At 42.9% G+C, this 23153-nt stretch overlaps 1 protein-coding gene across 1 annotated transcript in view; it reads right to left on the bottom strand.

The window, feature by feature from the left end:
* Window positions 1-23153, bottom strand: part of MYO16 (myosin XVI) — a 432663-nt gene that overhangs the window by 325775 nt on the left and 83735 nt on the right. Inside the window, exons 5-7 of the mRNA XM_044250091.1 lie at window positions 21700-21824; window positions 12486-12611; window positions 1684-1759 (exon numbers count right to left, since the gene is read on the bottom strand). Of these exons, the coding sequence (XP_044106026.1) occupies window positions 1684-1759; window positions 12486-12611; window positions 21700-21824 (327 nt within the window). The remainder of the gene's footprint in view (window positions 1-1683; window positions 1760-12485; window positions 12612-21699; window positions 21825-23153) is intronic.

Raw genomic sequence — 23153 nt, 5'->3', positions numbered from 1 at the left:
GCTTTTTTTATCTGTTCCCCAGATAATTTTTTCTGTATCCACTCCAAATTCAAGAAACACAAAATGGCAAGATTCGAATATAGTACTGTGATGATTTTCTTCTGCTCAGTCATAATCTGTGTGTCTACTTTCCTGTTCTCTGTGCTATTATTTTACCCGGTTCATTATTCATGCTGCTGGATTAGATGTTGGTCCCTCCCACATTTACTCGGAACCCTCGCTGCATTATAGCTCTTTGTCCCTTGTGGTGTGTGAAAGAAGCATTTTCCTTCAATCAAGAAATGATTGTTGAGAGTCTTCTACCAGCCCATCACTGTGTCTCTTTGGACCAACAATGCATGGAAAATGGACTACACTGAGGGTAGACTAGGCATGGCCAACACCGGCAACCTGTCTAAGAGAGCCATCCTATCCTGAGGTGGCCAGGGCTGAGGTCAGACCAGACATTTAGTCACGCCGTGGCCTCTAGGACTGTGGGTTGCCTTGGGTGTCCATTTCGGCACATTAAGGCCTACCACACTAGACCTAAAGGGGGAAGTGTGACACACTGGAGTCCATGTGGTCAAGGGTCAATCATATATTCTCTTCTCTTGGAAAGAAGCCAGGGATGTGACTTTGATGAATGTGACAAATGTTAAATGTGACATGTTTCACAATAGATACATTAAACAAATAGAAAAATCCACACACTTCTACTTGCTCTTTTAATATTTATCATGAGACATGCCTTTGTCATTAATACCAAGATTACTGCACTCTCGTTAACATCAGTCCACGCCCAAAGTTTGAACCTATCATAGTATCTTAGAGTTTCATTTGTTAAATCTTCAGTTTATTTTAACAGGTAAGATGAATAAACATTAAACACCCTTTAACTTCAAAAAAACAAGAAATAGAGCAAATCTCTGACCCTGTCTTAAGCTGGAGGTTTATCATGTCATCATACTCCCACAAATGTATCCAATGAGAAATCTCAGTCATAAAGTGCTCACTTAGTACCTTCAAGATTTTTATAGCAACGTATGACCTGTGCTACCCTTTTCTCTTTTACTTAAAATTCTTATTTTTAAATAAACAAAAAACTGACAAATACATTTGTTGTCATATTGTAAAAGCTAGAAAATGAATGCCGCATCCCTGTTTTAAATTAGTAAATGAACATTATGAAAAAATAGTGGTAAAAAGAACTCTAGAAATGTTCAAGAGATACTTATCAAAAATGGAAATATTCAATTACGATTCTGAGACTTTTAAATTAGCTGGAGGGTGTCAGTCTCAATTCCTTGCATTATACCTGTCTGTGTAGAAAAACTATATATATTATTTAAAATTACCCTGATGAATAGGTGTGTATTTGAAATGATAAGAAACCAGTGAAATAACAGCAACAATATATTCAACAGTAATTGCCATTGAAGGGATCACTGCGTGGGAAGTTGAAAGCCCGAGAAGCAAATTGCAGGCAACTACAAGGGCCCCGAGGATGGGAAGCAGCCTGTAAGGCCCTTTTGCGAAGGAGCTGGGCAAGGGGCTTTGGGAACAGGGCTTGGGTGGAGCATGTGCACAGAGCTTCCAGGGGGGGCGGCCTCACTTGGCAGCCACGCCTGTGATGGATGAACAAGTTCTGGTAGGACAGGAAGGAGTCAGTGACCGCTCACCGGTCCCAGGACGCTCATAACCTACCTGAGGGCTTCTCTTCATTGCAGTTCAGAAGGTTTGGGTTTGCCTGATGCATCAGAAGAAGCTTCACCAGGTTTGTCTGAAACAGTAAAGTTCACTGAAATAAGATTCCCCAGAGAGAGCTACAGAAGCGTGGTCTCTAGGAGGCTTCTTCCAGCCTGCTGGAGGGAGAAGGCATGAACACATCCCACCGTAAACGCTTCTCACTCTCTCCACTTCTAGTTTTCCCAGCTCCTTTTTAAAAAAGTGAAAGACATTCAAACCAAAAATTACTTATCAAAGGAGGGATAAATTGCTGGGGATTTGAAAATGCTCACTTAACACCTTCCTTGTTTATTTTAGGGCATCTGGTGGGAGGAATTACACCTTATATGTGTTTTGTTTTAATTGAGTGACTCGTTAACGTCTCACTGGTCCCGTCCCATCACTGGAACCCCACAGACAATATGAACTAAAGTCACGGGGGGAGTTAGGAAAACTTAAATCTTGCACTATAAGAAAGGAAGAAAGCAACCTGATGAGAGGTTAATATATTCTTTAAATCTTATTATAAAATATAAACTCAATGAGTATATATGTGTGCATGAGCCCTGAAAGAGAAGTATGAAATGATTTCCAGGGTATCCAACTTTTTTTTTTTTTTTAAGATTTATTTATTTTAGAGAGGGAGAGCATGGAGGGGAAGAGCAGAAGGAAGGGGAGAGACGGAATCCCAAGCAGACTCCCCGCTTAAGGGCAGAGACCAACATGGGGCTCAGTTTCACCACCCTGAGATCATGACCTGCGCAGAAATCAAGAGTCAGACACTCAACCGACTGAGCCACCCAGGCACCCCCAACTTTTTAAAATAGGTCATTCATGGTATCTTTCTGTGTTTCTTCCCCAAATTATCCCTCTCCGTATTTCTCAGAGTTGGCCACTGTCATGAATTTTGGGCTATCACTATGACTTCTTTATACATTTCGCCCTGATGTACAGGAGTACCTCCCAAACAACATATCACTCAGTCTGTGTGTGACATGTAGAGAAGTGGAATCCGCACGTGTATATTCATCGACGCCTTGCTTTCATGACTTAACCCTGCATTCTGAGAGTCATCAAAGGTGATGGACAGAAACAAGATTCATTCATTTTGTCAGCTACAGTATAACTGCACCGTACTAATATATAATAATTTACGTGCTTTCCTCCCTGGACTTTCAAGCCGTTTGCAGTCATTTATTTTTACAAGTAATGTTGCTACAACTGTTCTCATTTATTTTGGTGCATGTGTGCCAAGATCTCTTCATGACGCAAGCATGTGGACTGAAATTGCTGGGATAAAGGTCTGGACACCATCAACGTGGCTTAGATAGCTCTACCTGTTTTCCAAGAGCTCAAACGCCCGCCCCATCCCCAACAAGACATCCTGCACTGCTCTGCTCTCTACTTAATAATTTTGCTTCTGTGCATTTGCCTATCGCTAGATTCACTTTCTCTCCAACACTTAATATGGTCATTTTTAGAAATTTAGCTCTCATACCAGGAATGAAGTAATATTTCAGTCTGGTTTAGCTTACTTCTATGATGACAAAGGATACCAAACACCTTCCCACATGTTGGGTGGCCCTCCTTGGCTTTCTTTGGGGAAGTGTCTGTTCAAGACTTCTTTACTGGAGTGTTTTATCTTTGCTTTAGTGACCTCTGTTCTTCATATGTTCTAGATACGTTTGTCAGATACGTGTATTGCAAATATTTCTCCCAATTCTGTGGCGTCTCCATTCATATTCTTGAAAATGCTTTTTTTTTTAAAAAAAAAAAAAGAAGAGTATTTTAACTTTGTTCTGCTTTTGTGAAAGTGTAACATCTATATTGTTTTTTAAGCAGTCAACACTCTATTTTCAAAATAACTGTCCACTCAGAGGCCATGACAACATAATACTATATTTTCTCCTAAAAACTGTATAATTTTAACTTTTATATGTATGGTCCATCTCAAGTGAGTTTTTGCAAATGACAGAGAAAATCTCAAATTTATTTTGGTCCAGCACCCATTCGTTTTTCTGCACTATTTCTTGAAAATACTTTTTTTCCTCTCACTGAATTGCTTTGGTAACTGTGTGGAAAACTAATGGACAATACATGTCCCTGCCTGTTTCATTGATCTGTCTGTCTATCCTTACTGCACTTCCTGACCACTTTGATTAGTGCAGCTTGGAGTCAGTATTGAAATCTTGTAAGTGAAAGACTTATAGTAAGTCTTGAAAAAAGTCTGTAATTTTCTTATTTTTTAAGATAATTTTGTCTATTTAGGTACTTTGTAGCTCCATATAAATTTTAGAATGAGCTTTTTAATTTCTAAAAGAAAAGGCTTGGGATTTTTATTGGAATTGCTTTAAGTGAATACCATATTAATTTTATATGGCTTTTAAAAATATCACAAATTTAGTGGTTTAAATAAGAAAAATTATCTTACAATTCTGTGGGTCAGCAGTCTGACACAGGTCTCACTGGGTTAAAATTGGGGTGTTAGCAGCACTATGTTCCCTCTGGCTCTCAAGAAAAATCTGTTTCTTGCCTTTTCCTGTTTCTAGAGGCAACTCATGTTCCTTGGCTTGTAGCCCCTTCCCTCAATTTCAAGCCAACAATGTTGCAGATGTCTGCCCTTTTTTCATAAACACACTCCCTATATGCATGCAATGGCCTTCATTTACGTGACCATGCCCCAATTTGCAATATTAACACCCCCCATTTTTACCTAGCCACACCCCCCAGGGACCCTGAGCCAGGAATTGTTCTCTGCTTTTAAGGCCCCGTGTGATGAGATTGGGTCCATCTGGGTAATCCAGGAAAATCTTCCCATCTCAAAATCCGTAACTAATCAAAACTGCAAAGTTCTTTTGTCTTTTCAGGGAACAAACATCTTGACAGGTTTTGAGCTTCAAGGTGTGGACATCTCTGAGGGCCACTTTTCAGCCTTCCACAGAGATCTTAAAAATATTCACTGTCAAAGCACATGATTATGGCTTACTCCTCCATTTTGGGGGTCTTCTTTAATTCCTCACCACAGTGTTCCATAGTTTTTACTGTAGAAATCGTCTGTTAAAATATTCTGTTAAGTATATTGTTCTATATTTTATGTTTTTAATACTACTGTAAACAACTTGATCAATGCACTTAATGGGTCTAGTCTTTCCATTTTTGTGGATTCCTTTGGCATTTCATCCTCCTTTCTCCTTTCTCAACTTTGTCCTTTGTTTCTATTTCTTGCTTTATTATATCGATAAGAACGAGACTGGCTTTTCCAATCTTGGGTTTTGCTATTGTAACACGCGCTCTGGCTCTCCCCACACACAGAGCTTCGCATCCAGGCACACGAGACATCTCCCTGCCCACCGATGATTGTTCTGGTTGGTATTCTCATTCAAAAATTAATTAGATTTCAAACAGTCTGCTCCTTGTTAGCTTTCCCAAAGCCCATTCAAAAATCGGTGTTTGATTTTTGCAGAACATGGATTATATCAGTAACATTTAAATTATATTACAGTGCTTACATATAGAAGTTTGTTTTTATTTCCAAATATAGAGTTTATTAAAGGGAGACATTGTATTGAAATATGAAAGATAAAATATTAAGAGCAGTTTCCCAGGACATTGAAATAGGTACAGGAAAGAGCTTTGTTTTATATTAAAGATGAGAGTGATGTATTTGCATTTAAACTACATGAAAGGGAAGAAGGAAAAGAAAGATGGACAGGCAGAGGGAGGGAAGTACAAAAGAAGGAAAGGAATTAGAAAAGAAAAAAAAAAAAAAAAAACCAAAACCAAAAGTGAGCTAAGATTGCCTTTGGCTTTCCCAATTTGAAAGAACAGTATAAATCTAAATGCTTTTATATCTCTGCAAAAATGTCAGACACACACTTAACAATTACTTGGCGATTGTAAATGCAATTCAGTGTGTCCAGGCCTCCAAAGAGAAATGTGCCATCTCTCAGAAAACCACTTCTCTCCGCAGCCTCTCCTAGAACCCCAGAAAGCATTTCAGTAACAAAAGCAAAATGTTTCCTCCAGGAAAATCTTTAGCAATAAAAGCAACTCCATTTTATTTCAGGCCCATAAAAAGAGGCATTCATGTGTGGAAGGAGGAAGCCTCTCTCATTTGGGGAATTCCTTTCTTTTTTTAGAGCCAGTTTTTCCCATGTGCTTCTGATCAGAAATCGGGGAGGCCCGTCACAGAACTAAATTAAACAGGCCCGTGCTAATTTCAATTACTCTCCTCCGGAACATTTGCTTTACCCTCTCAAAAGACCATTAGGTAAATTGCTTCAATTGTGAATAGGTCGGGTGTGTAACCCAGTAAGAATTCGTCACCACCAGTACAAGACCGCTACAATCACCAAAGGCTCCGGAGGATAAGGCGACTGTGTGTGTGTGTGTGTGTGTGTGTGTGTGTGTGCTGGGGGTGGTGAGGGTGGAAAGGGTGGAAAGGGAGACCCTGCAGGCTGAATGAAAATGCACTTAGGCTGAAATTTAAATCCACACAACTTTCACTGGACATGGACTTGTTCATTCCTTGGAGCGTTGTCCTTCAGTGCGATGAGTTCAGCAAAATTAATTCCTCGATGGTCATTTAAATGGCCCCTTTAAAGAGTTGAACCACGACGGTGAGCATCTGGACGAAGCTGGTTTCTAGCTCAGACGCTTGAGGAGCCTGTTCCCTTCATCTAGTAACAAGAAACTGAAGCGTTAAAGGTCCCAGAACTCCCAATGTGTGCTTCCTGCCCCTGAAGGGTTTCAGATGTGAAATACAAAGCCACCTAATAAGTTACTATTATCCCTATTTGTGGCCCAACTGTGATTGCACATTAGACCCAAGAGCTCTGCCTCCATCGCTGAGAACACAGACTTTCCAATCCTCCAGTACCTGCCGGCCCTTCCGGAGCCGTCCCTCCCCTCGCCCACGTGGCAGCCTCCTCCTCCTGCATCCCTCCTGGTCAGCCTCCTTGATGACCTCTCACGCTACCCAGCAGGTGTTGCCTGTGCTGCTCACCCTTGGCTGGGGAGTCCCTCGGCCCACATGCCTTTTTTCTGGGGCACCAGGGACAGACCTGTGTACCTGGGGACCGTCCCTCCCACTGGGCAGCCTATGCCTGTGAGCTTGTGGGCTCATAGCCCACTGCACAGGAGCAGCCTCAGTCGGCTGGACCAACGGGCATCTGCAGCTCTAGGGCAGACGCAGGCTCCCTTCTTCATGAACAGAACTGTGTGTCCTGGGTGGGACCCCACGTTGATAAGAAACGGCACTGTCTGCGCACTGGGTCCTTACAGACCAGAGGGCAGTGCAGGCAAATGAAGGCAGGTGCAGCCGACGGTGATACGTGACGAGGTACGAACACACGGGGACCACATCAGATGCACAGGGGAGCATCCTCCCTAGAATTTGAGCAACTGGGAGAGGGGCCACTTAAGTGGCATCTCCCTGTGGTCCTCCACGTTAATACTGAACCACTGAACAATTTCAGGAAGAGCAAAGAACACAATAGGAGGCACATGGTGGCATCGTCCAGAAAATGGAAGTGGTTGAGTTCCTATACAGGTGCCAGTCTGATGGGGGAGGCCGGGGAAGGCAGCCGGAGAAGGAAGCAGACGCCCCGCCACAGGGCACTGGCACACTGTGTCACGGAGTGCATGTTTCCTGTCCCAGCAGTGCGAAGGATATTGTGTGGAGACACTGTGATGACACCTGAGCTGACAGAGCTTAGGTGTGCAGGAGGGGGGACCGGGCTGGCAGGGGGGTGGCTCCCCAGGGAGGGATCCTGCTGGACCAGATCGGGCCATGGTTTCACCTCACAGAGCCCCAGGCAATTCTTACTTGGAAGCTCGTAGACTCGGGGGGTCGTTGCGTACTGGAAGATGGGGGCGAGCTAGGAGGAAGGGTGATGCCCAGTGCTGTGGTGAGTTCACGACACATGGAAAGGGCAGCACCCTGGGGGTGCTGGGAAATGAGCGGACCATTCCCTTTGTCCACGAGAGCAGCTGGAAGGCAGGTGGGTAGAGATCACCCACCTGGCAGGGGTCCTCAGGGGTCTGCAACATGAGAGGGAAACAAGAGGCAGCTTTGGGGAACCATGAGCATGGGGGGGACTGGAGGCTGCAGGGTGGGGATTCCCTAAAGACTAGTAAACACTGAGAAGAGAGGGAACCCCCAGAGTGCTGAGCCCGTCAACAGCATGTGCTCAGAGGGATGACTGGAAAACCAGAGAGTGTCATGTTCTCCCAAAGAGAAGAAGAAATAAAAACAAAAAACAAAAAAAAACGAACAAACAAAACCCCTGAAGATTTCTCAATTCTTATGAACTTGGGCAAAAATGTTTTTGAGAATGAATGCAAATGACTCCTTTGAACATCAAGATATGCAGGCTGTGTGACAGAAAATGCTTTTGAAGGGGAGGGTGTTTAGGCTTCGGCATCTGTAGTTACTTTCCTATCTTCTGTTGTAGCGTGACCAATCCTATCAGAAACGCTAAAAATATGTAGAAGGCTAGAATCAAATTTTATGTACGACTCATGAAAGTACTATGAAACCAAAAGACATCAGTCACATAAATTATTCAGTCCCCAGTTTTACACAAGAACAAGCATCTCCTTTTCCTCACTGGAAAGTTAACATATTTATAAAGGGGAATGTTAAAATATATATGCCATCCCAGTATAAGTGTCAATAAGGAAAACTGCCAAAAATTATGAACTACCTTCCCCGTAAAGCTATTTGTATTTGCAAGATATTTATAAGAAAGTGAAATTGTTATGAATGTCTCCAAAAATGCCATTAGTCTTTTACAATGTTAGCATTTCCAAAACTTTTTTTCTAAACTGAGACATACTTATTTACAGTAAATTTCTTCAGAGTTATAAATCTCCCATGCATATAACTTGAAATTCACATAAAAGCTATTTCTAAATTATTTCCAAAATGAATACTAAATAGCATTTTTACAAGTGAATAATTTTTAAATATTATTCTATATATCATATGGTATTTTCCTGAAAGAATAATTGAGATACAATTGATTCAAAATCTATTAATATAAATCTGTTAGTTGTCTTCGTAGTCTGAATTGAAGAACCATAGTTTGGTTTTGGTGTCATATATTCCACCAGAAAAGCCACCGTCTGCTTCTGTATGTTAGAGCTTTGCTTCAAGCTCTTGGTTGATGGATCTGCCCCTCAGTCCCTTTGGTTACTCTGCAGGGCACCGAGCACAGACAGCAAGAAGACAAGCAAACTGTCCTCGCAGCTGGGAGCTTATATTCTGGTAACCCCGCTGAACAGGGTTGATGGAGCAGAATGGAGAAGACACACAAGATCTTCATCTCTCCTTGGTACATAAATGTATAAGAAATTAGGAAATACTGAGCTGATGGCTAGTCATTTTTGAAAGAAGCAGAAAATAAAGTGACATTGGTTTTTAAAGCTGCCTCATTTGAACACTAATCATGGTCATTGCCAGAAACCCTGCATCAGATATCTTCCGTACAAATCTCACAACTGGATCAATGACCAGGATACACACCAAGTGGTGCTCAGCACGCGTCTTCCGTATTTGCCATCATCACTCCCCAGAACCCCCGAGCTATGTAAAAATCCCCCTTTTAACAGAGGTGGACAGTTCACATTCATAGAAGACCCTGGAGCCAGACTCCCTGGAAGGAGGATTAGGGAGGCTTGTTGGGTCCGCTCAGCCCCTGTTCAGAGCCCGTGAGCAGGCGTGTTCCTCAGAACAAACCCGGCAAAATATGGGTCAGGAAGAATCAGTCACATCAAGACACGTTCAATATACAGAAGCAAAGATCCCAGTAGACATGCTACAAGAAAGTCATATAAAAGCATCTTTGTTTCTCTTCCACCACAGATGGGTTTCATGTGAAAATAATCATAAATTAACTTCCTTTCATTCCTCTCTATTAAGCTCCAGGAGGCTTTCAGAAGTCAGTAATTCTTTTGAAACAGAGCAGTTGTTTTAAAACATTCCAACCTAGACTGGTTCTTTCCTATCTTCCCTTCTAATTACAATAAACCCAAGAAGAACTCTGAAGTCTAGCCCAGACCCAGGGTTTCCCAGCCCATCTTAAGGACAGAAGATGGCCTGGTTTGAGGCATCCCTCCCACATTCCAGATGTGTCCCTCAGACAACATCAGGTGAGTCCAGCACCATGATCCGCTAACACAAAGTGCCAGGGCAAGCACTCTTTTCCCACTGAGCTGAGATCCCCTCCCTGATGAGAGTCAAGGGTAGCTGGGAGGAGGGCCCCTGTAAGAGGGAACATACCCCATTGAGCCCCTATCCCCAAAAGTTTTTTGTCCCTGCAGAGAACCCCCCACCTTATCTTAAGACACAGGGTAGTCTGGCTTGGAAAACCTCTTCTTCCACCCCTTTGGGGACCCTGGGAGAAGCAATGAGAATCCCAGGAGCACCAGATGGGCCACGTAGACCAAAAACCCCACAAAGGGTCTGAAAATAAAACTGCTACTGGAACTACAACCTCCTGAAGAAGACCAGGTCTGCATATCAAACGTAAACAGGAGAACTAAACTAGAATATTTATACAGAACTGAGAATCTCTGAACAAAGTAGCTGAAGTGTCCAAAAATACAATTAAAAATCACTTGTCATACCAAGATCAGGAAATCACAACTTGAATGAGAAAAGATGAAGAACTGACAAGATGAATCATGCCACAATCATCTGATGATGAGGGTAAAGCAGATCTCATGAGAATGCTTCAACAAGCAACTACAAATCCTCTTGAAACAAATAAAAGAAGAGGAGATTCCATCAAAGACATAGAAGGGACAATACAAACCAAATGGAAATCATAGAATCAAAACACACAATAACAAGTAAAATACACCAAGTCCTACCAAATATTTCATTTGACCTGCAACCAAATCAAACAAAAACTACACACTGGCTTCTGAAAAAAACAAAAAAATTAAATGTCTAACAATAGCTGAAGTGATGTATTTAGTCCAAGGCATGTCTGTTTTTTTTTTTTTTTAATACTTTATTTATGTATTTGACAGAGAGAGAATGAGCATAAGCAGGAGACAGGGCAGAGGGAGAGGGAGAAGCAGACTCCCTGCTGAGCAGGAGACGGATGTGGGGCTCGATCCCAGGAACAAGGATCATGACCTGAGCCAAAGGCAGAAACCTAACCTACTGAACCATCCAGGCATCCCCCAAGGAATGTCTTTAAAAAACTTGTTAAAAATAGTCCTATTCTCCCATTAGCTTATGAAAGTGGTTAAAGGTAACCAATTTGGTATTCTTTAAAATGAACCCAATCTGAACTCTAAAAGTCCAATCAGAAAAATGGGGAAAAAATGGGTAAAATGAAAGCCTTAATTAATTTAACTGTAGTAAGAAGCATTCTGTCACATTTTACCAAGCTCTCACTCACTTGCAGATGTAGCTCCTTCCAGAGGGATCTCTGACTACAAGGAACATGTTCTGATAATTCACTGGTTACCATTTCTTCTGCATGGGCCAACAGGTTGTATTCAAGGAAGCCAAACTTGCTTCTGTGTTTGCTTCTGCACTTTTTACTAAAGACAAAACCTGACACCCAGTGTCTCCCAGTGTGCTATGGTGCTAGAAATGCAGCACTGGTGTGTTCATGGTGCATGGCGATTATTGACCCCCACTACTCCCATGATCTACTGGGGGGACCTGGGACCCCTTGACCCCTAGGACAAGTGACCCCAGCTACCTTCAGTCTCCTCCCCTTGAACCATCCATTTACTTACACAAACATTCATTTGCTAAACACAGAGTTTGGGGTACTTAATAAAGAGCCTGTTGGAAATATTTATTAACAAATGATACTTTTCATAAAGGAAATGTTGCCAAAGCAAATAATGTTTTTATTATTTTGAAAGACATCCCCTAAGCAATGTGCTTTCTCTAAATTGCGTGAAATGCAAATGGTATCCATTATTTTAACAACAGCCATGCTCGGATTTTATGATGGATATTTTGCGTACCTGTTAGTACCTAAGAGACTTGACTTACTATAAACCTAAGGGGCATGACCTGTTACCCTAGACCAATGTTTGAGAATCAACAAGTTTAACCTAAATCTCCATATTTATGTAACAATGAATTCTCTTCCAAAACAGAAAGACTCAGGCTTTCTCCAACACAAAATATTGTGTATTGTATAAATAGATTTCAAAATTAAATATTATGAACACTGTAGTCACATTCACCCACATAAAATCACTTAAAAGTCATTTTGTTTCTTCCTGATGATGTCATGGTAGCTGGTGAGAAAGTAATTTGTGCAATAGTAACTCAAGTTGTATCAGCTATGACAAAAAATCTATTCACGGAAAAAAAAATGTGCTCCTCATTCTTCATTCTTTAAGATGAAATATAATTTATAGTGAAAAACTAAAACATAAAACAGAATTCTGCTTTACTTCTACAAACTATAGAGAACAAATAGAATTATTAACGATTCATGAAAATATGAACTACGTAAGGACTATGTAATGTTAAGAAAACAGTAAGCCCATCCTATGAAACATGTTTTTGATTTTGTCTTATCTCTCCAACAATTCTGATGACAATGTGCAGAATCCCGAGGACGGCATGTTTTATGCATCCTTCTGAAAGATGATGGTTTCTTTCCACCGTAAAAATAATGGCAACATGGGCTGCCATTGAAAACCCAGTTTCATCCTGACTGTGCACAATTTAAAAATTTGAATGATGTATTCATTATAGAATGATTTAAAAACAATAATTTAGGAGATCACTTTACCTGGCCATACTTTGCTGCCAAATGGAGTGGGGTCCAGTACTGATTATCTACGACATTCAGGTCCCCGCCATGCTCCAGGAGAAGGGCCACCACCTCCTTGTAGCCGCTGGCACACGCCATGTGTAACTGCGGTGAGGGAATACTTTGTTATAGAACTTCAAAAAAGAAGCAGTGACATCAAAACAGCTTATTCAGTGAGCTGTTTTGAGAGCTAACAAATTATCAAATATAAAATACCTTTAAAAAGAAGAACATACCTGGAGTTTTACTTATTTGATGTAAGTGGACAGTATCTTTCTTGGAACAAAGGCTTATGGCTTAATTATTATTTCCCCTCGGACCCAGACAACATGCGATTTTTCATGCAATTCCCATTTCCCTCTTTAGTGTCCTCTGTACCATAATCTGAGCACTTTTGCATACAAAATGCATTAACTGAACGCTTTACCCTCTTCTCACCCAAAAAGTCAAACACGTAGTGACCGGCTCTGAAATTCTAGCCCTGTAATTGTGTGACTGGAGGAGATTTGAGAACATATATGACAGCAGGAGATGTGATCATCTTGGTGCTTAGGAACAGGAAAAAGAGGCCGACACACTGGAAAGGATGAGTTAATCCCAACAGACCTTAAAATGATTACGTGGTTCTCCTCCTCCTGCTCCCAGGTTAGCTCATGAATGCAAGCTTAGCTCAGGAAGGAGGACTCAGAGGCTACAACCAGGAGGTCAGGTTTAGAGAACAATTCAGACTTTTCAGGTGAGGTAATTCCTGCTTCCAGCATAGCAGCCTTGATTTGTAGTTGAACTGTCATTAAAACTGGGTTCTTAAGTAACTACACGCTTGATTTCATGAGCATAATAATATGAAACTATATGGAAGGAAAAAGAAAAACAATATAAAAGTAGTAAAATCAACGATTTCTTCTTGGTCTTGTAGCATGGAATTTTGTACCTTTCTGTCTATTTTTATTAAAAAGATAAAATTATAATAAAGTCAAAAGGCTTATTAAATCTGTGTACATATATATTAATAAAATCCAGCAAAAACATTTGCTTTTCTGCCCTTGGAGTTCATTGTGCTCTTTCATGCGCACCGTGTACGTACATGCTTATTTCTCCTAGTTAATTGCAACAAAAGAACAAATATATTTAACCAATTTAAGGCATAAACATAAAGAGATCAAGTTTCACATCACTCTTCCCATACTTGGTTATACATAGAATTCACCTCATCAATATTTTAGCAAACAGTCCCAAGAACAGACCATCCACAAGTATCTCAGAGAAGGATGATTTTATATACTTGTTTTCCTGGAAAACCCGTCTTCCACCTGCTCCACAATTGATTCCACATCACACTAATAATCAGTTGACTCACAGGTTCCTCTGAAGTATGAGCACGAACATTGGGATCTGAGAAGGTTGTCACTGTCCATTTGTTGGTTAGCACCTGAGACTAACGAAGTCAAGTTCACTTGTCATTAAGGATGGACTCCTTAATGAGACTTGTTTTCCACGGGGCAAAAATTGGGTTCTCCCATTCCAAACTCAGCCCAGCTCCTAGTCGACCATCTCAGGCACTCTCTCAAGGAAAAGACCAGAAGGACAGTCTTGGCTCACTTGGGAGAAAAGCTATCAAAAACATGAGCTTCCAGTGACATCTCTGAAGGCAGACAGATTTAATCTGAGACCATTTCAAAATGAAGGCAAAAACTCCTGACTTTGAGTGTTTCTACTTCCTTACAAGAGACAACAGAGTTTTAAAAATTCATCATAGTAAATCAGTAAGAGCTTAGAGGCTCTACCCTGATTCTACCAGCACTCAAATTCTGAATCCATAAGCAAGCCTCCAGATCCCCCCCACCAACGGGACCATTCTCATCACTAAGTTAAATGTCTATTTTATAGACCTTGTCTATTTAATAGACACGAAAATGTCTATTTTCTGAAACGGACGTTGCCCCCCTCCCTTGTCCTGACAATGTCTGGAAGATGTCAGGGGCCAAATGTGAATGTGTCTATCCCTATAGAATACTCCTCTCCTGCTACGTTATGGGGTCTTGGAAGAAAGACAGAGACAGCTGTTGTTTCTGTAAATGATGAGCGGCACTTCTTGGAAGGACAATTGCAAAAGGACCGTCCTGGGAAATTACGGCAGGCTGGGAATCACCCGCAGTTACAACACAGGGCGAGGTTTCAGAGCCGCTTCACAAACGCTGCTCATACAAGTTATCAGTTACTCCTTCTCATCTGTAAGACCCGGGAGGCAATGACGTTTGTCCTGGTATTGCAGAGGCAAAAGCTGGGGATGAGTTCATTCAGGCGACCAGCCCCGGGGAGCACGGCCCCTGTAGGTGAAGCCACGTTCTTCCGTGTTCTGCAGCACGGGCGCTCGGAAACGGTCACCGGGCACGGGCGCCCGCGTCGGCCAGGCCACCAGGGGAACAGCCGCGATTCGCAGTGCTCCTAACAGCCACAGTGCGTCCGTGCTCCTAACATCCCTTGGGTGCGTCCCATAAGGTAGTGGTCTAAAAATGGCATTTTTCTTCTTCCCGTACACCCCCTTCCCCAACATCCTTGTCTTGTATTAAATGTTTGTCTCCGGAAGACGCCCACCGTGGACACAGTTGCCGCAGCTTTCGCCCAGGCCACCACCCGTGGAGGCACAGACGTGCGCTAAGCGTGGCGTGCAGCCTCCTCACACCCAGCAAAACCATCGCCGGGTCCTGCGCCGCGCAGCGATGGAGACACAGGACCCGAGACCCCACTTAGAAGTCCGCAGGAGTGCAGTGTCTCTGAATCCGCCTCCTCCTCGCGCAGGTGGTGTGGGGGCCGGGGGTCAAGACCGAGACAATGACCCACCAAGAGCCACCCCGGGCAGGGAGGGCGCTGCGCCTGAGGACCGTCCTGTCTCCTCAGCGCGCCGTGCTCCTCCCGACTGACTGCTGTCCAGGCGAGCTCAGCGCACAGCCCGGCATTACCATCCCCTGACCAACTCCTCACTACCCGGCTTTTACACATGGGCCATATTTTTTATTTTGTAGAAGATCGCTTTGTTGGTAATCACTGTATTTGTGTCTGATTATGTGCTTCTGACACATTCCCAGATGTAGAATTGCAACCCTAAAATAATGAAAATGTTTTCAATGTATTTGCCTACGCTGAGTTCCACAATGTTGGTGCAATCCCCATCCCCTCCAGTGGTGTGTGGAGGGGCTCTTTCTCATAGACCCTTGGCCTTTGGGGCTTCACTATTATGTATTTCTAAAATGACTATAAATAAATTCAATGTACTGCATTCCTAAAAATGGGTCTCTTTTGATACATCTGTAGGGTAGTTGTACTTTCTTTGGGGTACGGACTCTCACTGCAATTTGTTTTCCTACTGAGAGATGATCTTTTCCTTCATTTCTACGAATGCTGCATATTTTAAAACTATCAACATTTTGAAAGACCTGTCCCAAGTATTATATTCCCAGTTTATTATCTGCCTCTTAAGTTTGCTCATTATTTAATGCACAAGTGTTCATTTTAATTTTTGTCATAGTCAATGATCTCAGCATTTCCCCTTGGGCGTTCTCTCCCATTTCGATGTTAGAAGGGCTTTCACCACCCAGACATAAGTCCTTTTTACCGTGTGACACGGAAACTGGGGGTTCATTGTTAAGTTACTTACTCAGTCCTCTACTTGAGAATCTCATTTAAAAAAGAAATCTGTGTGTGAAATTTAAAATATATTCCTATTGAATGTCGTCTTATTTGAGGTCTGTGACTCTTCCCACTCTAGACCAGGCAGGCCACTAGGAGGCTAATGTCAAATTTTGATAAAAATTACCTTAGGAGTAAATGAAAATCAATCTTGAGGGATAGCTATTCAAGCAGCTGAACGAATTAGTCCAAATTTGGAATGAATAATGGCAAATTTTCTCCAGTTCTAGTTTTCTATCAGAATATTAACAGAAGGGGGAGCCTGGGTGGCTCAGTCATTAAGCATCTGTCTTCGGCTCAGGTCATGATCCCCAGGGTCCTGGGACAGAGCCCCACATTGTGCTCCCTGTTCAGTGGGAAGCCTGCTTCTCCCTCTCCCACTCCCCCTGCTTGAGTTTCCTCTCTCACTCTCTCTCTCTGTCAAATAAATAAAATCTCTAAAAAAATATTAACAGAGGATTTTTTCCTACTGTAGTTTTGACTGCGTAAGAAAATAATATGCATCACATCTCAAAATGAGACCAAATATGGACATCTGAAAATAGTTGACCAAAAACTGCCTAATTACATTTTTAATGTTTTATCTCTATACCTGCACCCAGTGTGGGGTTCGAACTCACAACCCCAAGATCAAAGCCACACACTCTACTGACTGAGACAGCCAGGTGCCCCGGCCTAGATTTCTTTTGACCTCTACCTCTAGACTGAGGGTATAGTAGGTCCAAATGAGAGAGAAATGGAGACAGGACACATGAGAAATTTTTGTGTGGTGGTGGGGCCTGGGTCCCTCCCTAAATCATGTCGGCAGAGCTTGGCCTCCGTGGCCACCGACAGAAGCCATGTGTCCTCGGGAGTCTGGCGGAGACACGGTTACTGGTTTCGATTCCTGACTAGAAAAAGTAAAGGGCAACGGACAGGCTGGCTCTCTGCTTTCGTGGGCAGTGAAGGGGAGTCACAGATATGCTGGCGTCTGCCCGCACTCATGAGAAGACAAACACAGGGAGGACAGCCATGTTTGTTTTCCGTTCTGTTTCAGGGAGATGCCTGGAGAGCGTGCGTGGCCCAGTAGACACAGGCTGGGGTACCCTGACTCCCAGAGCGGAGGCAGGTGTGAAGGACCCTCTGGAGATCCCAGTGATGGGGGTGACGTATCTGAAGAACCCCCACATCCTCACAAGGGGTCAGCTTCTTGCCCAGAGAGCAGGACACCCTATCACGAAACCTCAAGCCCAAACCTTCCAGCTCCCAGTGTATCTCCTCCTGCCCATCTGTCCCCTCCCCTCCTCTCCCTCCACGTCACTGACACGGAAGAGGAGATGGTGATGAGAGGGGAAACAGATGACCATGGCCACCCTCCCTTCCATGGACTCCCTAATCTGATGCAACACGATGCCAGCAGTGGGTTCAAGATTTCACTGAGATCAGGGTCCTCAACACCTGAGCCCACCAAACCCCACAGGATCTCAGGGAGATTCAGGGGCTTTGCAAACTTGGATGGGAAAATGGTTTGTTTTATTATTATTTTTTTTCTAACCCCAAATGAAATTTAGCAACTTCTTGAATGGTGAATCTAGGCTACACACCTATGATGCAATCATTGAAAGTGATATGTCCCTACGCATTGCTGACACAGCAGACATCTCTAAATATCCCCCATATTCAAATCTACCCTAACATCCTGGCAATGATTATCCATCACTCAGTGCCTTCATAAAGAAGCACACGTATAACATATCACAAATTTAATTTTGATAGTAGGATTATGATGTTTCCATGTAACTGGCGTTCTCTGTAATACAGGCCCCATCTTTATTACATTAAACACAATTCTGACAAGGAATCCACAGCCACACCGAGGTTTAGAGGGTAACACGGTATAAAAAAGATCAGTGAACCCTGATTTCACACAAGCTGGGACTTTTCATGGTTATATAGGACCAGACACTCTAATCTCTAAACTAAGGCTATGGTTTGTAATATAAAGTAACCACAAAAACTCTATTCCCTAAAAATGGCCAGAAAGCTGATGGCAATGGCTAAGTCTTCATCCAGAAGTAAGGGTAAACCAGAGCTACTGAAAAAACAAAGGGCGACAAAAATAAAATTGCTTGATGTTTGCATCTCATGAATAATTCTTTTCCAACAAACCCAGTGAATACGTCCCAAGGCCAGATGTTATATATCAAATTCTGTGACAAAAGAGAAAGAACCAGCATCTTCCTAATGGATCTGAAAGTCATTACAGTCAAATTTTCAAAGAGCATCTACGCACTTGAACTCAGGAATGCATTTCCATATGCTCGTAATGACTTTTTTTTTTTTTTTTTTTTTTGGAATTGTGTCCTTTTTGGAGGCTTTGTTTTCTTCCTAAAAGAATTATCTGTGTAAACTAAGAGATCTTTTTCAAAGAGCAACATTATGTTTGGTTACTTTATTGCATATTCTAACAGAGGAGAAAAAGGCAATATACTACAAGTGTAGCAGTATTGCATCTTTTCTTGATAGTTTTACCTTTTTTGCACAATGTAACTGTGGGAAATGATGCCTAATTTTAAGCCACAACAGGCATCCCTACTTGGGATACAGAAATCTGTGGACGAGTGTCTTCTCACGGTTCCCACCAACAACAGACAGGAACGCACGGTCCAGAGGCCAGCATGGGGTGGCGGTCATTAACGTGACAGACTAACCGATTCAGACATAAGAAATCAATCTCACCCTCCACTTGCTCAATGCTGCGAGCCATCTTCGAGGGACAACTTCCTAGCCTCCCAACCACCGTTACTTCCCTCATGAAAAGCTCAGAGATGATTGTTTAGTTATTACACAACAAATTGTTTGCAACATTTATGTATGCTCTCTGCTCAATTTAAAAAAGTCACAAAGAATGTCAAAATTGAAAATGACTGGACTGGATAGCAATGTATTGCTCTGTATTGATTCTTGCAACAGCTTCACTACTGAAGTAGGTGGGTCCTTCTGTTCAGTGGTATTTGAAACACGAATGCCATTTTAATTTAGCAGAGATTTTTTTTTTTTTTAAAGAAATCTAAAGCTGTAATGTCTTGTGCCAAACAGAGAAGCAAAGATCTATTGGGTTTCTGAGTTAGGCATCAGTGCATGCCATGTTTTCAAAGAACCATTATCTGCTCCAGTCTGGATCTCGAGGCTCGCACTCCAGTGAAAGTGCCCTAGCTGAGAAGACCAGTGACCTCCATGCTACTAAGTCCAATGGCCAAGTCACCATCTCCAGTCACTTGGTCTCTCGGTGGTATCTAACAGTTCACAGCTTCCTCCCCCTCCTCATCATACTTCCTTTCTTTGGCTCCTGTGATGTCTCATTCTCTTGGCTCTCCTCCTACCTTGGGAGCTCCTCCTTGCTCCCCCACCCTCCATGCCCCCTGCCCCGATTCTCATTTCTGGATCTTTCTCTTCTTCCTAAGCTCCATGGCTCAGTCCCAATTTCTCTTTCCTTCTGTATCAAATCTTTGATTTCACCCATGATCAAGGCTTTCAGTGCCATGTTTCTATGCTAGTGTTCCCCAAATTGAGTCTGCAGTCCAGACAGCTCCTGAATTCCAGACTCTAGCAACCAACCACAAACCCAACACCTCCATGAAGATGGCTCAGAGGCAGCCATAGCTCTCTGTTCCCCAAACTGTCCATGCCCTAAGCTCATTTTATCCTCCACCTTCCGTCTCATTGGATGTCAAGCCCATCACTCCAGGTGTCCGAGCTAAAAGTACTCGAAGTCACTCTGCAGTCATCCTTTCTCTTCCAACCCTGGACTATCAAGAAGTCCCAGTGGATCTTCTTCCCATGCAGATGGAAGTCAGCCACTTCCCAACCCCTCAGCTTCCTGCAGCTTGGTCTGAGCCACACCACCAACTACTGGGTTACTCTCTTACCTGAACTCTCGGCATCAGCCTTGCCCTTTGACCATCCATCCTTAACAGCAGTCTGAGCAAGTGATGCTTTTAGAACAAAAGTAGAACCATGTCTTGCTCTCCTCAGAGCCCTCCAATGTGCTCCCATCGCACTCAGAGTAATGCCAGGGTCCTCACACAGGTGCACAGACCCTGTGTGATCTGTACCAGCTGCCTCCCTCCTTCCCTTTACTCTACTTAGCCTCACAGGCCCCTGTGTTGTTTCTAAATCACAACACACACACCCCTGCCTCAGGGCCTTTGCACCTACCACTATTCAGTCTTGAATGCTCCTATGCACACCTGCGGTGTGGGCAGACCTCTGTCAGGTCATTACTCAAAATTCCTCGTCAGTGAGACCTTGCCCGTGTGCCTCCAAAATGTCAACACACACCCAGCTCCTCCCTGTCTCATTTTATTATTTTCTCCTTTGCATCTGCCATTGTTAATATGTTATGTATTTAGCTCATTTATATTGGATATTATGTATCTTACCCAATGAAATGAAGCCCACAACAAAGGACTTTTGTGGTTTTATTCATTATTATTTTGTTCACAGGAGGTGGTTAATATCCCAATAGATTAATCACAATATTTTTCCATTTGAATGTGTGATTTTTCAATAAATTCTAAACATGCTTTGTGTTCTTTGCTTGTAACTTGGTGGTTTTTTTTATAGTCTTTTGAAATTTATATTCCAAAGTGCAAGATCAGTATCAAGGAAGATTATTCTATCTAGAGGTCTCAAGGTGCTTGATCTGCATTTCATAAATCTAAAATTGTATCAGGTCTCACACCACTTTATCCATTTAGACAAATCACTTCTCTCATCACAGTATTCAACCTCACACCTTATTTTTGCCATGGCAGAAACTGAATCACTTGTTCCAGACACTTCTACACAACCCATGCTTCAAGCATCATACTTCTGCCTGTTAGCTTAATTCCTCTTAATTTTTTTCCCTGAGCCTCAATACATTTAGTTCCAACCGCGATTAACTTCAACACTAGCATGCCTAGTTCAAGTACATTTTTTGGGTCAATAACTCAGATGTTTCTTATTCTCATGATCAGACATTATGCTTATATTAGAATTAACCCACATTTAATTGTACTGTTTTCACATTACTGCAACTATGCCCAACAGCTATTAAAAAAAAAAAAAAGAAGTAATGGCATAATTTTGCTTGGATTTAGAAATTCATTCAACAGAGTGACCCATAATTTGTGTTTGTTAAGATTAAAATGAAAACATCCTCCTGTAAGTTCCAGTTCAAATATCACACTGACAAAGTAACACATACAAATCATTCTCAATTTTTAAAAATACATAGAAGGAAGGCCTGAACAAAACATGTCCACCTAGAACCCCTGGCTTTCGAGGAGCAGCGGCATATGTGATTTCTGTTCTCCTCTTTGCATACCTAGGTGTTTTCAAGATTTTTATGATAAATAGGTAGTTTTTTCACGATCAGAAAAAAAAGCCATTTTTGCAAGTTAATAGTACCTAATTCTACACAATAGAAATCAGCTGAAATTCTCTATTTAAGCAGGATTTCTGAGTCGCTTAACAAACTTACCAGAGTCACTCCTTCATCGTTCTTCTCGTCAACATTTCCGCCGCCTGATAAGAAGTGTTTGACATCTGTTAACATGGCCAGTGGTCTCTGAAGCTTTATCTGTCTCAGCGATGTCAGGTCCACTCCTGGGGGGGAAACAGCCTTTCAAACCAAAGGCAAAGATGCTTCTCAGCCTCTGGGGGTCAACTCTGAATTTAACTTCCTGTTCTTTCAACGGTTCCGCTTTGAAGCCTCTCTTCCCCCTCTGAATTCTCACCCAGAGTCTGTATAATTGTTTTGCTCCGCGCGCCTTCTATTCTCAGCTAGAAGACAGTCTTGAATAATTTTCCTCTTATTATACGCCAAAGATGGGACATGCCGCCTTATCCACGGCAGGCTCTCTGTTTCAGTATGTAAATCCCCAAGGGGCATTGCCCAGAGTATTTTAAACTGTTTGAATTGAACTGGAGTTAAAAAATACAGTTTTTTATTCTCTATCATTTCCTGGCCAAAAGAGTTGCTTCCAAAAGAGAGGCGGGTCTCCTGGAGCAGAAAACTGCCTTTGCTGGGAAAACTGGGAACAGCTACATAAATGTACGGTTTGGTGAATAGTATCGTACCCACGCTAACGCCGTAGCTGGATCAACACAGTGCGGCTGAGTGGACTGTGGATGTGGGGCCCCAGGTGAAGGGGAGATGGGGTCCCCCTTAGCTATTTCCACAACGTCCCCATCATCTCAAAAGCTTTCCAAATGGATTTCAAGAGATGCTCCAATCGAGCATGCCATGACCCTTCGTGTTGACACAGGGGAAGCTAGTAAAGCGGAGTGAAGTGTCGCCCACCAGCCTGACCGCGGGGGCGATGGGGCCACCGAGAGCTCAGGCCCGCTCACCACTGGGCCCTACCTCAGCGCAGCCTTTATTTTTAGCCTGAGATTTCAGGATCCTGAATCTCCATGGTAGCCCCTACCTTTGCGTTTACACCTCCCGTTCCCAGCCCTGGTTCCTGGATGTAACAGGTGTTTACTAAGGGGAAAGGATCCACCTTCTTCTTAGGGAAGGTAATCCCGATGGTGATGACAACTAGTCAGCCAGTGGCGGCTGTGAACCAGCCGCTCTTCTGAGCTCTCTCTCTCTCTCTCTCTCACACCTGAGTCCTCATGGCAAATGTGCAGGTGGGCAAGACACTGGAGACCAGAGTACCAATGCCACTGGAGCGGTCCCCCTGGTCATGCTTCTCTGTGGCCAACCTCTCCTGGGGCAACTCTGGGAAAAGAGTTTAACCCGCCTGACCGCCCACATCCGCAGTCCTCCAGATCATAACATATGATGTCCCAAGGGAGCAAAGCTACCGGCACTATTTCCGGGATCTGTCCACAGGGCAGAGAGCATCCAGCCTGCGGCACATCTGCCACCTTTTCCCCTCAGAGCCCAGCAGCTCCGCCTCGTGGCACAGCCCTCACCCGGAGCCTGGC

Source organism: Neovison vison, chromosome 5 (assembly GCF_020171115.1).
Source record: "Neovison vison isolate M4711 chromosome 5, ASM_NN_V1, whole genome shotgun sequence".
Lineage (NCBI taxonomy): Eukaryota > Metazoa > Chordata > Mammalia > Carnivora > Mustelidae > Neogale > Neogale vison.
Note: the sequence above shows the minus strand (reverse complement) of the source record. Positions and strands in the feature narration are given on the sequence as shown.